This window comes from Callorhinus ursinus, unplaced genomic scaffold (assembly GCF_003265705.2).
Source record: "Callorhinus ursinus isolate GAN/ISIS: 27379988/994484 unplaced genomic scaffold, GSC_fseal_2.0 scaffold18, whole genome shotgun sequence".
NCBI classification, from domain to species: Eukaryota; Metazoa; Chordata; class Mammalia; order Carnivora; family Otariidae; genus Callorhinus; species Callorhinus ursinus.
This window is the reverse complement of record NW_027397080.1, coordinates 18,725,266-18,742,445: the sequence shown is the minus strand read 5'-3', so window position 1 is coordinate 18,742,445 and position 17,180 is coordinate 18,725,266. Positions and strand designations below refer to the sequence as shown.

Sequence of the window (17,180 nt, the reverse complement as noted above, 5' to 3'; positions counted from 1 at the left end):
GGAGCCCGATGTGGGACTCGATCCCAGGACTCCAGGATCATGACCTGAGCCGAAGGCAGTCGCTCAACCAACTGAGCCACCCAGGCGCCCTCAGGAAGCATTTTGTAATCAGTGGTGTGTCAGTTAAATTGGCATTATCTTAGTACATAAAGTAGTGCTTTGAAATCAGTGGGATAGGGCGCCTGGGTGGCTCAGTTGGTTGAGCGACTGCCTTCGGCTCAGGTCATGATCCTGGAGTCCTGGGATCGAGTCCCACATTGGGCTCCCTGCTCGGCGGGGAGTCTGCTTCTCCCTCTGACCCTCCTTCCCTCTCGTGCTCTCTCTCATTCTCTCTCTCTCAAATAAATAAATAAAATCTTAAAAAAAAGTCAGTGGGATATTTAATGAAGTATGTTTACAGAGGATCTATATTGTAATTTTAGGATGAGATCGGTTTAACCCTATAAATTGTATTCTGTAGACAATGATTATTTCACCAATTTTGGTAACAGTGACTTGACTTTACACAGGATCGTTTAGACAAGTCTGGGAGATTAATAATAGGACTACTGAAGTAAATTTAAAATTTTGGTTTTTCATTTGACTTAGAAGATTTCTGACTTTATGCTAGAATCATTTTGCCCCTTGAATACTAAAAATAAAACATTAACATAACAAATTATAAAATCTCATCTAGATAAACACATCCGGATGAAACATTAACTCTGTTAATACTACAATTCAGTCAATCATATTTAAACCAGCATAGGGGTATATAATACTTGTTTTAATGGTATGAATATTTTGACAGTAGACTTTAGCTAAGCCATTCATGAGAAATTGGATCAAGATAAAATTGCAATTATGTATTTCTGTGGGGGAAAAATGTGTATATTCTAGTTCAGTTGTGTTTATTCAGTTGGCATTTGTCAACTGTCTTGCAGACATAGCCAAATTTTTAATGTGTCTTTGAGGAAAATTCATTCTGACGTTCAGTTTGCTTCCAAACACAAATTTTGGAACCCAGTTCTCTTACGTGGTAACTTGGACATGTGGGGTTTATAGATAACTGGATGCCTCTAATAAATGTCAAGAATTGAAGACTAACTGACACTTTACAGTGGAGAATACTGATCCAGAAAAATAGCCTCAAATCCTTGAAAGTTTAAAAGCATTTGTATTTTATTTTTGAATTTGTTAAAATACAAGTTTTAAATGCACTTTTGCTGCCATGTTTCACAATAACTAATTAGGTTTTAACTGTTTTTACCGAATCCAGTGCTTTGTTGAAAACGCTTACTTATTAGGTAGAATCATTAATAAAATGCAGGTCATTTAAAAAGTATCATGGTTTAAAAAAGGGGAGGGGTGCATCTGGGTGGCTCAGTCATTTAAGCACCCGACTCTTGATTTTGGCTCAGGTCATGATCTCAGGGTTGTGAGATCAAGCCCTACATTGGGCTCTGTCTGCTTGTGATTCTCTCTCCCTCTGCTCCACCCCTCCTTGCTTGCTCTCATTCACTCTCTTTCAAATAAATCTTAAAAAAATAAAAAAGGTATTGTAAATTCTTCAGTTTGACTACTTTAGCAAAGATGAGATTTTTGTTTTAGATCACTAGCTGTCTTAGTTACTGCCCTTTAGAATAAGGCTTTACAGAATTCTGAGCGTGTTAAAAGAAATGTATCTACATTCTGGGTCAACACCCCATGGTAATTGCTTTAATCAAACAAAAAAGATAAATAAGGATCCTCAGGGGATCATACTGTCTTCAAATTGAGTTCTTAGCAGCATGGTCTCAAATGATGTTTCAGGTTAATCTGTGGTAAGACCGATGGTTATATCTGTATATACTTCTGATTTTAGTTGAAGCACTGGATGGATATTATAAATTGAGCTGGTTAATTGGTGGAAATTAAACCTGTGCTCTAGAAATAGTCTTGGGTTCAGATCCTAGTCACTTTAATTATCTATGTGACTTTAGTTGAAGTTACTTCTTTTTAAGCCTCAGATTTCTTCTCCTGTAAAATGGGGGTTAATACTAGCGACAGTGCTTAGCACTGCTTAATAATACAGCAAGCATACAAAAGGCAGTTGCCATAATTTTCCATGCAACTTGGAAAAGAGAAGTTGGATAATTCAGAAGGTGCTCAGAGCTCTCCTACTACCTTAGGTGTACTTCAGAGCTTCTGCCCCTCCCCCCCTTAAGCCTTAGTATTTATTTTTCCTATTATGAGGATTTACTTTTTTATGGGTAGTTTAAATCTCTCGTTATTATGAAGGTTGTACTGGTACATAAAGAATCTTTAGTCTCTTGGTGGCCCATTCCTCTGCTCCAAAACAAATCTCTTTCTCGCAGATTTCATCAGATCTATTTCTTTCTTTCTTTCTTTTTTTTTTTTAAGATGTTATGTATTTATTCATATAAATACATGAATATGAGAGAGAGAGAGGCAGAGGCAGAGCAGGGAGCCTGATGCGGGACTCTATCCCAGGACCCCGGAATCATAGCCTGAGCCGAAGGCAGATGCTTAAGCGACTGAGCCACCCAGGCGTCCCTCATCAGATCTATTTCTTAACCATTTATCAGTTTTATAACTTTCCTGAACCCAGGTATAGTTGGGTGCTTGGAAATTCTTGTGCTGATGATGCCTCGGTAGTTGGGTGTATGTGTTTTTAGGTTGTGGGATAGCGCCCAAAGCTTTACTGAGTTGAATGTTACACATATCTTCTACACAGAGCTTCTGCTGCAAAACAGCAACTCCCACTGGCATTTCTCTTAGAAGAATCTTCTGATTCAAAAATCATTACAGCACTTTTCAAGGCTTTCACCCAACATTTAATTTATTGTTAAATTATTGATTTATTTATTATCAAATTCTTTATAAGGATAGTGACAGCTGTTGTACCATTAAGACGTGTGGCTTTGTTGTTTTGCTTTCCCACGTATGTATTTTTTTTCCTTTTTAGTGACAAAACATAAAGGTACTGAGAAAAGAGAGTCCCCTTCACCAGCACCTAAGCCTAGAAAAGTAGAGTTATCTGAATCGGGTAAGTTTTCATGTGTTTTTTTGTTAAGCTGGATTAGATTTTTTGGCACGTTTTGTCAACCCCTCTGGTTAAAGATAATTGTAGGATATGACTTAGTGGTTAAGAGCTACGGCTCTAAAGTTGAGACCAACCTGGTTTGAATCCCCCCTTCACTACTTAATTGCTTTTTGTTTAATTACTTCATTTATGTGACCTTCACTTCTTTCATCTGAAATGCAGATAACAGTTACCATCCTTTAGGTTTTTTATGATTAACTGAAAAAATGCCTATAAAGTCCTTAGCACTTAGCTTGACCTATAGTAAATAAATTTTGATTACGTTTGGTGAACATAGTCTAAAATCCGCATTTAAATTGGCATTTTAAAGCTTTTTGTAAGAAAAAAATATATATATATAGTTGTATTGCTTGACCCAATGAGATAGAGGTTTAAGAGACCATTTTCCAATTCAAGTATGTTACATTTTCTGTATGCGTAACTAAAGAAACACTTTCTAAATGCATCCATCTTTCAGAAGAAGATAAAGGTGGCAAAATGGCTGCGGCAGATTCTGTGCAGCAGAGACGTCAGTACAGACGACAGAACCAGCAGTCCTCATCTGGTACGGATATGGAGTCAACTGTTTTCTGTCTATATCCTCATGAAAAATACTCCAAATACAAATCTCCATCCTTGTAGTGATCTTACGTAGGAGAAGTATGTGCCTGCATAGAAATCTGTTCAAGGGGAGGAAGTATTACTTTCGGTTTTTGGTGTTAAGTCCTTCCTTAAAACTTAATTTTCTTTTAAATAGTTATAAACAGTAGATCTTTACAGTACACTAGTAAAACAGGTATAAAATTTGGAAGTATAATTCTTTTCCCAATTCCTAGTCTTACTCCTGGAAGCTTTTCTTCAGAATTTTTCTGTGCCGTGTATAAGGATCTATGGTTTAAAAGGGGAAGAAAAAAAAAAAACCCTGCATAAGCTCAAACTTTATGTTGCCTCCCATTTTAACTTACTATATCTAGATACCTTTCCCTGTTCTTAGATCTAATTTTTTTAATAGCCAGAACCTTTTATTGTAATAATTAATATACTGTAATTTATTGAGCCAGTCTCCTACTTGGACATTTAGGTTGTTTCTGGGTTTTGTGTACTTTATATCTGTGAAATAATAAATATTTAATTACTAATAATTAATTTCATTAGCTCTGGGTATTTGTGACTGAGTCTAGGTGTGCTGCCTTTGCTTTCATTTACGACACAGAGATCAAAGCACCCCACAGCGGCATTAAGTCCATTAAGCCCATCGAGCTTTTGCAGCTCTTTAAACATGAAGCTAATCATAGGAAGGCTTAAAAATGCATATACGTCTTGGGTGTTTTTGGTACTTGGGACTTTGTTTTAGTTTCTTCTTTTATTTATTTATTTTTTTAAGAGAGGTGGAGAGAGAAAGCATGGGGGAGGGGAGAGGGAGAGACTCTTTAAGTAGGCTCCATTCCAAGGGCAGAGCCCGACACAGGGCTTGATCTCAAGACTGAGATGATGACCTCAGTCGAAATTAAGAGTCGGATACTTAACTGACCAAGCCACACAGGTGCCCTGGGACTTTGTTTTGATATTTGGGAACAGTTATTAGTTATTTTAAGTTAAGGGAACCATGTGCAAACAATTGAAGTTTTTCTTTTTGCAGTCCCAGACATTTGCTACCAGGCCTGTAGGAAAGGCTTGTCACATACTTTTTTTTGTTTGTGTGATAAATGCTAGGGATGTGGGAAGAAGTTATTCAGACCCTAATAGGACTTCCAGTAGTTTTAAAAAAGTGCTTAGAGTAACAAGCCTCAAGTACTTGCTTGAGATGCTTTTTGCGCTTAATTTGGAAAATCACTAGATTCTTAAGGGACACTTGTATCCTATTGGAGTGTGCCTTGGGAATGATTTATGTAACTTAATTACATAATAATGATGTATATTTATGCTTGGTTTTTAAGTCATTGACTGTATTGATGATAACATTTGTTCAGAAATGATGGCTTGTATACATGCTTGCTTGCATCAGTGGGCTTAACTTGCTAATTTGGACCCTCCCATCTGCTTAGATTCAGAAAATATGGGTAGACTCTTTTAAGCACAGATGTAATGTAATTTTTGTTTATTGTGTAATTATAGATTCTGGCTCCTCTTCTTCCTCAGAAGATGAGCGACCCAAGAGGTCCCATGTGAAGAATGGTGAGGTAGGCAGGCGGCGGAGACATTCCCCTTCCCGGAGTGCCTCTCCATCACCTCGAAAGCGCCAGAAAGAGACTTCCCCTCGGTAAAGTCTTTTCTTTCAGTAGTCTTCACTGGTGTTCTGTAGTTGTGATGAAACTTCTAACTTAAGGGATGGGCTACAGGCTTATTTTAGAAATTGGTTAATCCCTTCATTTCAGGGACTCAAACACAGAAGGAGATGGTCAGATTTGGGGGTTTGGGGACATTTTCTTTGCTTTATTTGGTGGTTATCACTATTAGTGAGATCTTGGTAAGTTTTGTTTGTACCACCATGTCTTATGTCTGCATGACTAGATCAGTGAAACCATAGCATTAACTTCTGAACATCTTTGAACATCAAAAAGAAAAAAATTGCATCGCCATTAGTGATAATCACTTAACTCCATTGAAGTAAATACTTTGGTGAATGGAATTCCTGACCTTTGTTTTTTTCCACTGCTCTCAGGATGCAAATGGGAAAGCGATGGCAATCGCCAGTGACTAAAAGGTTGGTTAGCCACTACTTTGTACATGAGGCTACATGTCAGAGTGTAGTGACGTGATTTGCTATTTAGGTAACCTGCTCCCATCCCTGTGTATATAGTGGGGATGGCTGTGAGAAGTTCCCGAGTTCTAGTTGATTATATTTCTTTGCACATCAAATTAATGACAGAACTTGTACACAGTGTTCATTTTAGAGTACCATTTGAGCTTAGATTTTTGTTCAGTTATAGTACCTGGATATTTTCCAAGCAATAGAATAATAGCTTCTTAGATTTAGTGGGGAGGGCCTATGTGGTGGCTTTCAGGAAAGAAGAAAAACTTGGGAAAGACTTTAAAAAAGATTAAAGATGAACATGAGGCTCTGGCCAGTGTCCTCTGCAGTAGGAAGGTAGGTTGCATATCTTCACTGAACCTTTTTGATCAGTGTCTGTGACTATAAAAACTAACATTTTAGAGCTTAATCATAAGTAGAAATCTCTAATTTAGGCCTATCTCATAAGTGAGAAAAAAGGCTCAGAAGTAGTAAAATGAGTCTCTCAGGGTATAAAGGGACAAAGCCTGATCTTAGACCTGTGCTGTTGACATTATACCATTATATTGTCTTCATTAGTCTTTTCCTTTTTTTGGGGGGCTGGGGTCTTAGCTGCTGCTAAATTTCTGAGTATTTATCCTTCATGAAACTATCATATTGTCCTCTTTATAGCTCACTTTTTGAAGTTGTGTTGTTTTAGGTAGTCTCGCTAATTAATAAGAGTTCTGTTGGAAAGATTCTTTGGAACTAGTCAGCAGTGTTTGTGATGGAGCAAAGTTGTGTATTTGTGTTGTGGAACACTTGACAATAAAAACCTTTTTTTAAAAAAAAGATAAATTTAGATGCCAAGTCATTCCGTTTCCAGCTATAATATCCCTGACTTCTGGAAAATTGCTAGTACAGCAGCTAAAAAGTTGCTTTACAAAATCAGGTCAGTGGTAAGATTCCTTCCCCCTCCTACACCCTCCCCTTATGGAACTACTTTCTTACTGGAAATGATTTATCAACACTGATGTTCACTACCCTGTTCCAGGGTATTTTTGTTTATCCTCTTTAAAAAGGCCTCCAGTTTTAATGATGTTAGAAATTGCTATCAGGTGTCAAGGATTTAGAGATGGAGAAAGAATTCTTTGGAACCTTGTTTCAGTATTATATTTTTAAAAGGGGATGGACAGCCTGGTTTGGATTACTTCATATGTAAACTTTAAACTTTGAACAGGTAGTAGTTTCCATGCTTTGAACTACTTGTCTTTGGGTATTGAACACTCTTTAACTTAAAAGGATAAAAGGCATATTGATCATAGTGTAAAAAGGAAGTTATCACAAAAAAATTCAAAAGATAGTTGTCACATCTATAGCTTCTGCTAGTGAAGTGGTTGTTGGGAGAGGTCGCTGCAGAGATAGCAAGCTGGCTCCTTCTGATAAAACTTGGCGTTTCTACATACTTGAGGGCTACATCACATATTGAGGCTTACTGAAGTCGGTTCTCACACAACTTGAAGGGGATCTTCATTACTCAACAATTTCTACACAGTTGAAAGCTTAGCTTGGCATTACTCAGAATAACTAGAAAACAGTTGTTAGATTAAGCAGATGAAATACATTAAGCATTCAGAATTTTGAATAATACAGTGAACAAACTTGACCTCTTAGAAATATATTGAACCTGGGCTTTATGTCACTTTTTTTTTTTTTTAACACATGGAAATATTGAAATAGATTGATCACGATTAGTTTTTTGTTTTAATCCTTGAAATGTGTGCCCTCTCAGCTCAGGCAGAAATTCTGTAGCCTTCAGATCATGGAGCCTTGTGGTGTCAAGACTCCAGTTTTAAGTGATTATCAGATTTTTCTAGCAGTTCCTTAAGTTAATGCAAGTTTGGTTATGGTTTTACTTACTCTTTTTGGTCATTTTCTCACATAGCAGGACATTGAGGGTCCTCACTGCAAGGGACCTTTTGGCCTTTCATTTTACCATTGAAGATGAGGCACAAAATATCTCAGGTCATTAGTCTATCATAATAGGTTCTAATCTGAGTCCAATTTTTTAGTTACTGATTAGATTTTACAAACTGAAATTGGGAGAATATTTTTAAAAAGAAGCCACATAATCAACAATAATAGCCTCTTATGCAATTGTATTTACTGATAACATTGAGAGTTCTGCTTTGTATCACTTCATCCTCTTAGTTTGCACCTATAAACTCCTTTTGCTTCTTTTTAAGTCAAAACCCCAATGTCTTCCTATTTGAAATCTTGAATCAATACTGTGGTTATCCTGTCTCTGGGTCCTGTAATTCTCAGATTATACCCTGCTAATAAAATGGTTTCTCCTTTACTGTATTTTCTTACAGTTAGTAGTTCCTGTCTACATTTCATTTCGTCCAAAGCTTATCTGTCTTCATAGATGGCCTCTTGTAGTTTATTATTTTAAACCTGTTCAAGTGAAGTCTTAGTCCCCACGAGGCATAAACGAATTGGAATTGAAAATTAAATAATGAAAATAATTAAATTTAATAATGAATTTCAGGATTTTCTGTGTTCTATTAGTAACAGAGCTCTCCTTAGTATTAAAGGGGGAATCAAAGACTAGTAAGCTTGAGAAAATATTTCCAGGTTCATAGGAAGCTTCAATTCTATGCTGGCCAAGAAATTGAAAACTATATAGCATGTGATTATTTTGTATATGCAAACTTAGCCAAAAGGTGGCAAACTGGTTTGGTGTATATTTTAATATATCTCTTGGGAGACTGCTGTGAGTTAGTCCAGTTGATAAATTTTTCATGTGTGCATTTGTGTTGGTTAAGTGTGTAACAGCTCAGAATTAGGGTTTTGTATAATTGTCTGTATTTCAAACATGTTGCTCCCAATCATAGCTTTAGTGCTCAACTTTTAATCTTTTGTTTTTGGGTTAGTGTTTTTAGTTAGTAGTAAGCAACTCTTGAATAGTGGAAATAACATTTTTAAAAATTGAGAACTTGGAACAGTGACACCCAGATTTGGGGCCTTCAGCCTCTGGTGACTATGAAAATTTTAAATTTATGAATTAGGACGTGGAAATTTTTCTGAGTTTAAAACAGTTCCTAATAAGGAATCAGAATCACTGGAGAGCCTTTTCAGCATACACCAGCTAGACCATAGTCCGGACCTGGTAAACAAACTCAGATAAGCTTCCTAGGTAATTGTGATGTGCATTCAAATTAAAAGACAATGTCATAAGGCAATGTTTTCAAACTTTCTTCACCCTGTGTCATTCTAAGAATTTCTGTATCATGACCCAAACTCTGCATATTTATATACTGAAACAAAAATTTTACGAAACAAAATTGACCATTCCCACAAGTAAATATATTTTGATTTTCTAAATGCTGGTTCTCAAAGTCTTGACTAATGGTCTTGGTAGGTGGTTTGAAAAACATTGCACTGAGGGATAGAGGGAACAGTTGGTTGCACTTCGGGTTAACGATGATTGAAACTATGTCATCTGGATCACTTAATTACAAATGCTAACTCCAAGTCACCTGTAATTTTTTTTTTTTCTTTTTGGTGATTTAGTGGTAGACGGAGGAGGAGTCCCTCCCCACCACCTACCAGAAGGCGACGTTCTCCTTCTCCTGCCCCTCCTCCTCGTAGGCGCAGGTCCCCCACTCCGCCACCACGACGAAGGTATTTTATTTTATCAGATATGTTAGTGGGACCTAATTGAAGCAACTTTATGATCAGAATATCTTATTAGAGTGGCATTGCTCAGCCATTTACAGAACACCACATATTATGTGATTCTGTTAATAAGAAAAGTCCCAAACACCCAGATCTATAGAGATAAAAGTAGATTTGTGGTAGGGTGGGGATGGGTAGTGTTGCAATGGTTACACGACTGAATATACTTAAAACCATTGAAATGTACCCTTTAAAATTACGGTATGTGAATTACATGTCAACAAAGATGTTAAATTAAAAGGGGGAGTCACTCTAGTGATTACAAAGGGAAAAATACTCACTTTACAGTGGAGAATTCCAGCACATACCTTCTTAACTAAGGAATCAAGGTAATAGTAGTACATATCCTATAATTCCCGGATACCTTATCCTGGTATCCTTACCAATTATACAGAACCTCAGTCTGATTTACTAGGAAATATCAGACAAACCCAAATTGAAGGTTATTCTACAGGGTAACTAGTACTTTTTAAAAAATGGCAATCCTGGGCAGCTGAGTCAGTTGGGCATCTGTCTTTGGCTCAGGTCATGATCCTTTGCTCCTGGGATTGAGCCCCACATTGGGATACCTGCCTGGCATGGAGTCTGCTTCTCCCTCTGCTGTCCCCCCACCTTGTGCTTGTGCACACTCTTTCTCTGAAATAAAACCTTAAAGATAAATAAAAATGGCAATCATGAAAGACAAAGGAATAGTCACATATTGACAGGAACTAAGGACACGTGATAACTAAATATAATGTAGAATTGTGATTTTGGGGAAAAGAGACATTAGTGGGAAACCGGGGTTGTAATTTAGTTAATACTAAGTTAGTGCTGTGGCTAGTTGATCATTTTTGTTATGCTATCGGGAGCTGTTAAGTGGCAAATCTCTATTTTTATAGCTCTTCTGTGAATCGAAAGTGATTTCAGAATAAAAGGGGAGAATGGTATTGAATGCCTACTATATGTGAGGTAAAGTGCTCTAGGTGCTTTATATATTTAATCTGTAGTCCTTGAGATGATCTTGCTCAGTAGGTGGTATTCCCATTTTTCAGGTGAGGAAATGGAGGTGCACACTACCTTGCCCAGAAAGTAGCCTATTGTAAAGCTGATTCTGGGCAGGATAATATTTTGAGCTTAAGGTCTGAGCATTTCAGGAGCAAATTAAACAGTTGGAACTGAATGTCATATTCAAGTCAAATTTCTAAGAGGCAGTTAAGATTATATAGGACTTAAGCATTAAGTGGAAGGCCAGCTTGAACTTCTACAGGGATGCATTCTGCCTAGTAGGTAGACTTCCACTGAAAAGTGGTTTGTTTTTTTTTTGAGACACAAAATCCAAGTCTCTCCTTGGAAGGGAAGGGTTGAGTAGGTGTAGAGATATCTTTCAAAACGTGTGCAAGTGAACTCTTACCAAGTCCAAATGTCAGTCAAGAGAGCACCACATAGAGCTCTTTTTTTTTTTTTTTTGGAGATTTTTTTGAATGTCAAGGTTGCGGGCCGGGGGGGGGGGGGGGGCAAGAAGCAGACTCCCTGCTGAGCAGGGTCCCCACACGGGGCTTGATCCCAGGATCCTGTGAGATCATGACCTGAGCCAAAGGCAGAACACTTAACTGACTAAGCCACCCAGCTGCCCCCCAGGAGAGCTTTTTAAAGCACAGACTTTCTAAGTTAGACCATAGTGGAGTCCTGCTAATATAGCTACCTAGCTTGTACATAATGATAATGGATGTACACAATTTATGCAAGATTCTCTTCTCAAAAAAAAAAAACCCATTAAATTGGTTCCATGTGGATTATGTTAAATGACTTTTGACAAACTTGAATTCATTCTGGAAACTTTTCTCCATTAAGTAGAATGTCCTGTTTTCTAATCATCTAGGGTAAACAGATCCACTAAGTGATTTTTTTTCTTTTAAATGAGGATAAAGGCATAGCATATCCAGTTAAAAATGTACTGGCTTTGCCTGGTGCTTAACTGCAGTATTGCCATAACTTCTGGTTAGTTTTCTGTGTATTCTGTTGCCTTACTCTTTTGGACCTTTCAGCTTAATGGTTTATTTTTCCTAGGACTCCTTCTCCTCCCCCCCGCCGGCGCTCACCTTCCCCAAGAAGATATTCTCCTCCGATACAGAGGAGATACTCTCCTTCTCCACCTCCAAAGAGAAGAACGGCTTCTCCCCCTCCCCCTCCTAAACGAAGGGCATCACCATCTCCACCACCAAAGCGTCGGGTCTCCCATTCTCCACCTCCCAAACAAAGAAGCTCCCCAGTCACCAAGAGACGTTCGCCTTCATTATCATCAAAGCATAGGAAAGGGTCTTCCCCGAGCCGGTCTACCCGGGAGCCCCGGTCACCACAACCAAACAAAAGGCATTCGCCCTCACCACGGCCTCGAGCTCTTCAAACCTCCTCAAGTCCTCCACCTGTTCGAAGAGGAGCATCATCATCACCCCAAAGAAGGCAGTCCCCTTCTCCAAGTACTAGGCCCATTAGGAGAGTCTCCAGGACTCCGGAACCCAAAAAGACAAAAAAGTAAAAATATTTTATGCTTTCTTGGCTAGGAACACTAACTTGCATAGTTCTTTATGTTTGGAAGCTTCCCCCCCCCCCTTTTACTGAGAAATTACAGAAAAGAATAAGCTGGGAATACAGGCTTTTAAGGCAGCTTAAAGGTACTATTCACAGATCCATTTTCTGTTCTCGGAATAGTTCCTTATGCCACAAACTAAATGCCATAGGACTTTATACTTGTTCTTAGGGGTATCCGGTTTATTGGGGGATGTGCTTCCAAAACTGAACTCTGAAGTAATGCATAGAACATTTCCTGCATGTCTATGTAAGACTGAGAAAAGCCGTTTTAAGTACAAGGGACTGGTATTATTAATTTCCTATAGGAAGAAGTGTTAACAGAACAGATAGAGGATTATGGGGTTAAACTCTCCAGGAGACTTAGACGATACAAATTTGATATGTGTGTGTTTGTAGAATCCACTAAGTGGTAAAATATTTAGTTTGTGACCTGGTTATATAATGGTGGTCGGTTATTTTCTCTTAGAAAAGACCTTTGCTCTTGGATACTGAATGTTTTGTTCTTTCCCTTTGTTTCTAGGGCTGCCTCACCAAGTCCTCAGTCTATAAGGAGGGTCTCGTCCTCCCGATCTGTCTCAGGATCTCCTGAGCCAGCAGCTAAAAAACCCCCAGCACCTCAGTCTCCTGTCCAGTCCCAGTCCCCCTCTACCAACTGGTCACCAGCGGTACCTGTCAAAAAGGCTAAAAGCCCAACCCCGAGCCCATCTCCAGCGAGGGTATGTATGTGTTTGCCCTGTTTTGGACACCCTTTATAATTGTATGCGGTCACTTGGAAGCAAAGACAAGTTTTTGCTTTTTAAGTGGCTCAAGAACAGCATTATTTTCTGTAGTTCAGCTGACCTTCAAGGAAGCATGAATTTTTTTTTAAAGATTTTATTTATTTGAGAGAGAGCGCAAGAGTTGGGAGGGTCAGAGGGAGAAGCATACTCCCTGCTAAGTGGGAACCCGACGTGGGACCTGATCCCGGGACTCCAGGATCATGATCTGAGCCGAAGGCAGTCGCTTAACCAACTGAGCCACCCAGGTGCCCAAGGAAGCATGAAATTAAGGGGTGGTGGTTGCACTACAGTCCATGCTTCATATCCTAGTCACCCGCTAATTGACATCATGTCTAATATTGTTAAATTCTGTAATCTTGGTGGTTAAAATTGGCCTATAGAGAAAATCTAGAATAACAGAAAAGAAAAAATTACCCATGATTCTGTTATCTAGGGGAAAAATAGCTTACTATTTTCTGCTGTTTTCTATAGCATTTGACACATTTGCGGACACTTGAGATCACAAAATAAAACTTTCAAAATTAGATCATGTGTGTTAGTACGATTCCATTTTTATGAAGGAAAAAAATACCACACGCAGGTACCAAATGTTAACTGGTTATATGTTAGAAGGGGAAAGGATGAGTAATCTTTAATTTTTCTTTATGTGTAGTGCCCTTTTTCCCCCACGGTAGAAATACGTTATTTCTGTAATAAATGAACCTTGCACCCTGTGAAATACTAGCTGTAGTGGAAAGTACAGTATTGTCTCGTATAGTCTTACCTCTGGCAAGCCGCATAAATAACACTTGGTTTTTACCTTGTCAAGTTTAAATGTCATTAGGATACTAAAGTATTGGGACTTTAAACTGTATTTTCCCCTCTGTGAGTCATTAATCTGATCTTGAACAGGTTTCTTTATTATATAAAGTTAATGGTTAGTGTGCATCTCATAGTAGGTTTGCCTAAATTTTACAAACTAACTGAATGGATTGAGGAATTTTACACTTGATCTTAGGCGAAAGGCCGAGAAGCGATGGATTGAGTAATTTTAAGTAACTGCTTAGAAATCTGAAATGTGAAATTTGAGGATTATTGCTGGGATTCACTTATAGCAGAACTTGCCCTTTGCATAATTTTGGTATAAACAATCGGACCCTTGAACAGCATGGAGCAGGGCCACGTAGATGTGGAGGTCTTTTCATGAATACAGCACAACACTTTAAATGTGTTTTCTCCTCCTTATACTTTGCTTAGTAACATATTTTTTCTTTAGCTCACTTTATTGTAAGAATATAGTATAGAAATATACAACATTCCAAAATCTGTGTTCATTGACTTCTATGTTACCCATAAGGCTTCTGGTCAGTGTAGGCTGTTAGTAGTTAATTTTGGGGAGAGTCAAAAGTTACATGCAGATTTTCAACTGCATGGGGACTTGTTGCCTCTAAGCCCCACGTTGTTCAAGGGTCAACCGTATTATACATTAAGGAGCAAACTCCCTCCATTCTAGAGCTAGAAGTCCTGAACAGTGGCTGGAGATGTGGCATTCACACAAGCATGTGTTTAGAGTAATAGCTGTACTTAATGAAAGCCTGCTTCCTATTAGGCTAGTATTGTGGGTGGTTTACAGGTAGACTTTACATAGACTTTACAGATAGGTTTAATTCTCACAACAGCTCTGTCGGGGATTGCTGTATCCATTTTATTTAGGTTGACAGAAGGGGGCTCAGAAGAAGTCCACCGATTCGTCTGAGGTCACATGGTGAACGGGTTCAGGAGCCAGAATTCACCTCAGGCCTAGCTGAGTTCAAAGATTTTTTCTTTCTTTTGCACGTGCTGCTTTCCTTACGTTTGGAGGTGGCTCTGGATCCTGGACACCCACCCAACTGGCAGCTTGTGGTTGGGAAACATGGCTTATATGTGCCGTTAGTTGGGGAAAATCCATTCTGACTCTTAGAATCTGTGAAGAGCATCTTTGCTTGCAGTGTGGTTTTCGTCTCAACATACTTTTCTTGGCAGGGATTGCCCTTGGGCCTTTTTCTCCCCCGAAGCCTTAGGAAATACTGAGATTTGTCTGTTCAGTTATTCCCTTGCGAAAATAAAATGTTTAGTTGGACAGCATTTTAGTCTGATTGATTTTATTGTGATTTTTCTGGATTTCTAGAACTCAGACCCAGAAGGAGGTGGAAAGAAAAAGAAGAAAAAGAAGGACAAGAAACACAAAAAGGATAAGAAGCACAAGAAGCACAAAAAACACAAGAAGGAAAAGGCCGTGGCGGCAGCCGCCGCAGCAACCATCACCCCTGCGGCCCCCGCTGCCCCCACGACCACATTGGCACAGGAGGAACCGGAGGCAGAGCCCGAGCCTAAGAAGGTACGTGTGCCTTGCACTTCCTACAGTTCGCGAAGTCATTTGATGTTGAGGAGGAGCTAAAGATTTTTTTTACAGTAACAGCTACTTGGCTGTTAGCTCTCTCCTGATCTATCATCATTCTTGATGATCTGCCAAGAACGGGAATTTGCCAGGAGTAAGGAGAAGAATGTGAATGGCTGCCAAAAGCTTAATGTAGATTTTTAAGAATAACTTCTTTGAGATATAATTAACATGCCATTCACCTATTGAAAGTATGTGATTCGGGGGCACCTGGCTGGCTCAGTAGGGCACGCACCTCTTGATCTCAAGGTTGTGAGTTTGAGCCCTGCATTGGGTGTAGAGATTGCTTAAATAAAGATAAAATTTTTTAAAAAAGGAAAGAAAGTATGTGATTGAGGGGTTTTTAGTGTATTCATAGAGTCGTGTGGCTGCCGCCATGATGTGGTTCTGTCCTGTGCCCTACACCTCTTCGCCAGTCTCAGGACTCACCAATGTGACCCCTCTGGTTTTAGGAGACCGAAAGCGAGCCCGAAGACAACCTCGACGACTTAGAAAAGCACCTGCGTGAAAAGGCGCTGAGGTCGATGCGGAAGGCTCAAGTGTCCCCACAGTCTTAGGCGGGAATGTGTGTCACGATGTACATTTTATTTGGTTTGTACGCAATTCAATTTCAAAATTGCTAAAATGTGTTTGAGCTTTAGACTATAACATTTGTTGTAATAATTGCTAGGTTGAAGTTCACCATGTAAAAAAAAAAAAGGGCATGGATTTACATTGCAAAAGGTGTCCACAGTGTATTAGTGACATTCTTTCATTGACAGCTGACATAAATTCATTTAGACTGAAATATTTTAAGCCAAAAAAAGTCCCCTTTTTAAAAAAGGGGGTTTCAATATTGTTGGCATTCTTATGGTTTCTTTAAAGGCCTTGGCTATTCCCAGAGGTTTTCTTTCTTTTCATTTTTTCTTTTTCTTTTTTCTCATTTAAGTCTTAGCACCCATTTAAGTTATGATGCTTCCAACCTTGTATGGTTTGCAAGCTTGCCCAGAAATAAGACCACTGTTGAACTCCCACAAAAGTATAAATGAATATTTTAATGCCACAATCTTTCCTGTTGCCTGTGGAGTCTCTGCTGAAATGAATCAGGATTCGAGCTCTAGGACGAGATGGAAAATGAAAGCATGTTGTTTGCCAGGACACTGTGGGTTTATATTGATGTGTAACAAGTTGATTTGGAACACTGGAATTTCATTCTATTCTGTTGTGTTTTTTTTGTAAAGGCAATTAACTAGTCCCAGGAAGGATCCTTCAGTTATATAAAAGTTTGTTTTATGAAATGTCATGGCTCCATTCATAATTTTGTCTTGTTCTTCCAATTGGTATATACAACCTTCAGAGCTCTCGTATTTGGAAGGCTGGAAGGGCCCAGACTTTGAAATAGTGTCTTTGTTTTCACTGTTTTTGTTTTTTGTTTGTTTTTTTTTTAAACTAAAGCTATATAAAGCTTGTGGATTAAACAGAATAAATTTCTAAATTTAAAAACGTTGGCCACTCACTTTTACTTAACCGTCTCAATACTGCAGGAAACCACCTCCCCCCCCCCCCCCCGAAATCTTACAGTTAAACCTAATGTTTTTACACCCGTGGCACCTTTGACACAGTGAGGTTTGGGCAAGGAAAATAAATGATGGTGAAATTATTCTACCGTCTTTATTTTAATAATGTGGTAAGTACTATGAAGGGAGAGTGTATGGTGCGACTGGAACATACGCGACAGACAAGGCAAAGTCAACCAGGCACTTCAAGCAGAGCAGGATCTGTGTACGGCCTGAGAGGCAGAAAGAGCCTGGCACATTCCAGGGAGTGAGGGAAGGAAGGCTAAGGAATGACTGGAGCAACCTCCCTCTTAGGTTGTGTGTGTTTAATGACAAGCAAGTCATTTTTGCACTTAAGATTTAG

The 17,180-nt window shown here is 38.8% G+C and overlaps 1 protein-coding gene across 10 annotated transcripts in view; it reads left to right on the top strand.

The window, feature by feature from the left end:
- The window catches only part of SRRM1 (serine and arginine repetitive matrix 1), a 32,720-nt gene extending 15,957 nt beyond the window's left edge, over window positions 1-16,763 (top strand). For 6 of the 10 annotated variants that reach the window (XM_073903166.1, XM_073903164.1, XM_025856150.2 and 3 more), the window contains 9 exons: window positions 2,948-3,028; window positions 3,543-3,629; window positions 5,180-5,324; window positions 5,727-5,768; window positions 9,351-9,461; window positions 11,565-12,029; window positions 12,607-12,802; window positions 15,012-15,221; window positions 15,734-16,763. In XM_073903166.1, the coding sequence (XP_073759267.1) occupies window positions 2,948-3,028; window positions 3,543-3,629; window positions 5,180-5,324; window positions 5,727-5,768; window positions 9,351-9,461; window positions 11,565-12,029; window positions 12,607-12,802; window positions 15,012-15,221; window positions 15,734-15,838 (1,442 nt within the window). In that variant the 3' untranslated portion in view covers window positions 15,839-16,763. The remainder of the gene's footprint in view (window positions 1-2,947; window positions 3,029-3,542; window positions 3,630-5,179; window positions 5,325-5,726; window positions 5,769-9,350; window positions 9,462-11,564; window positions 12,030-12,606; window positions 12,803-15,011; window positions 15,222-15,733) is intronic. The other 4 variants (XM_073903162.1, XM_025856149.2, XM_073903163.1 and 1 more) reach the window with 2 other exon arrangements.
- Window positions 16,764-17,180: the final 417 nt, after the last annotated feature.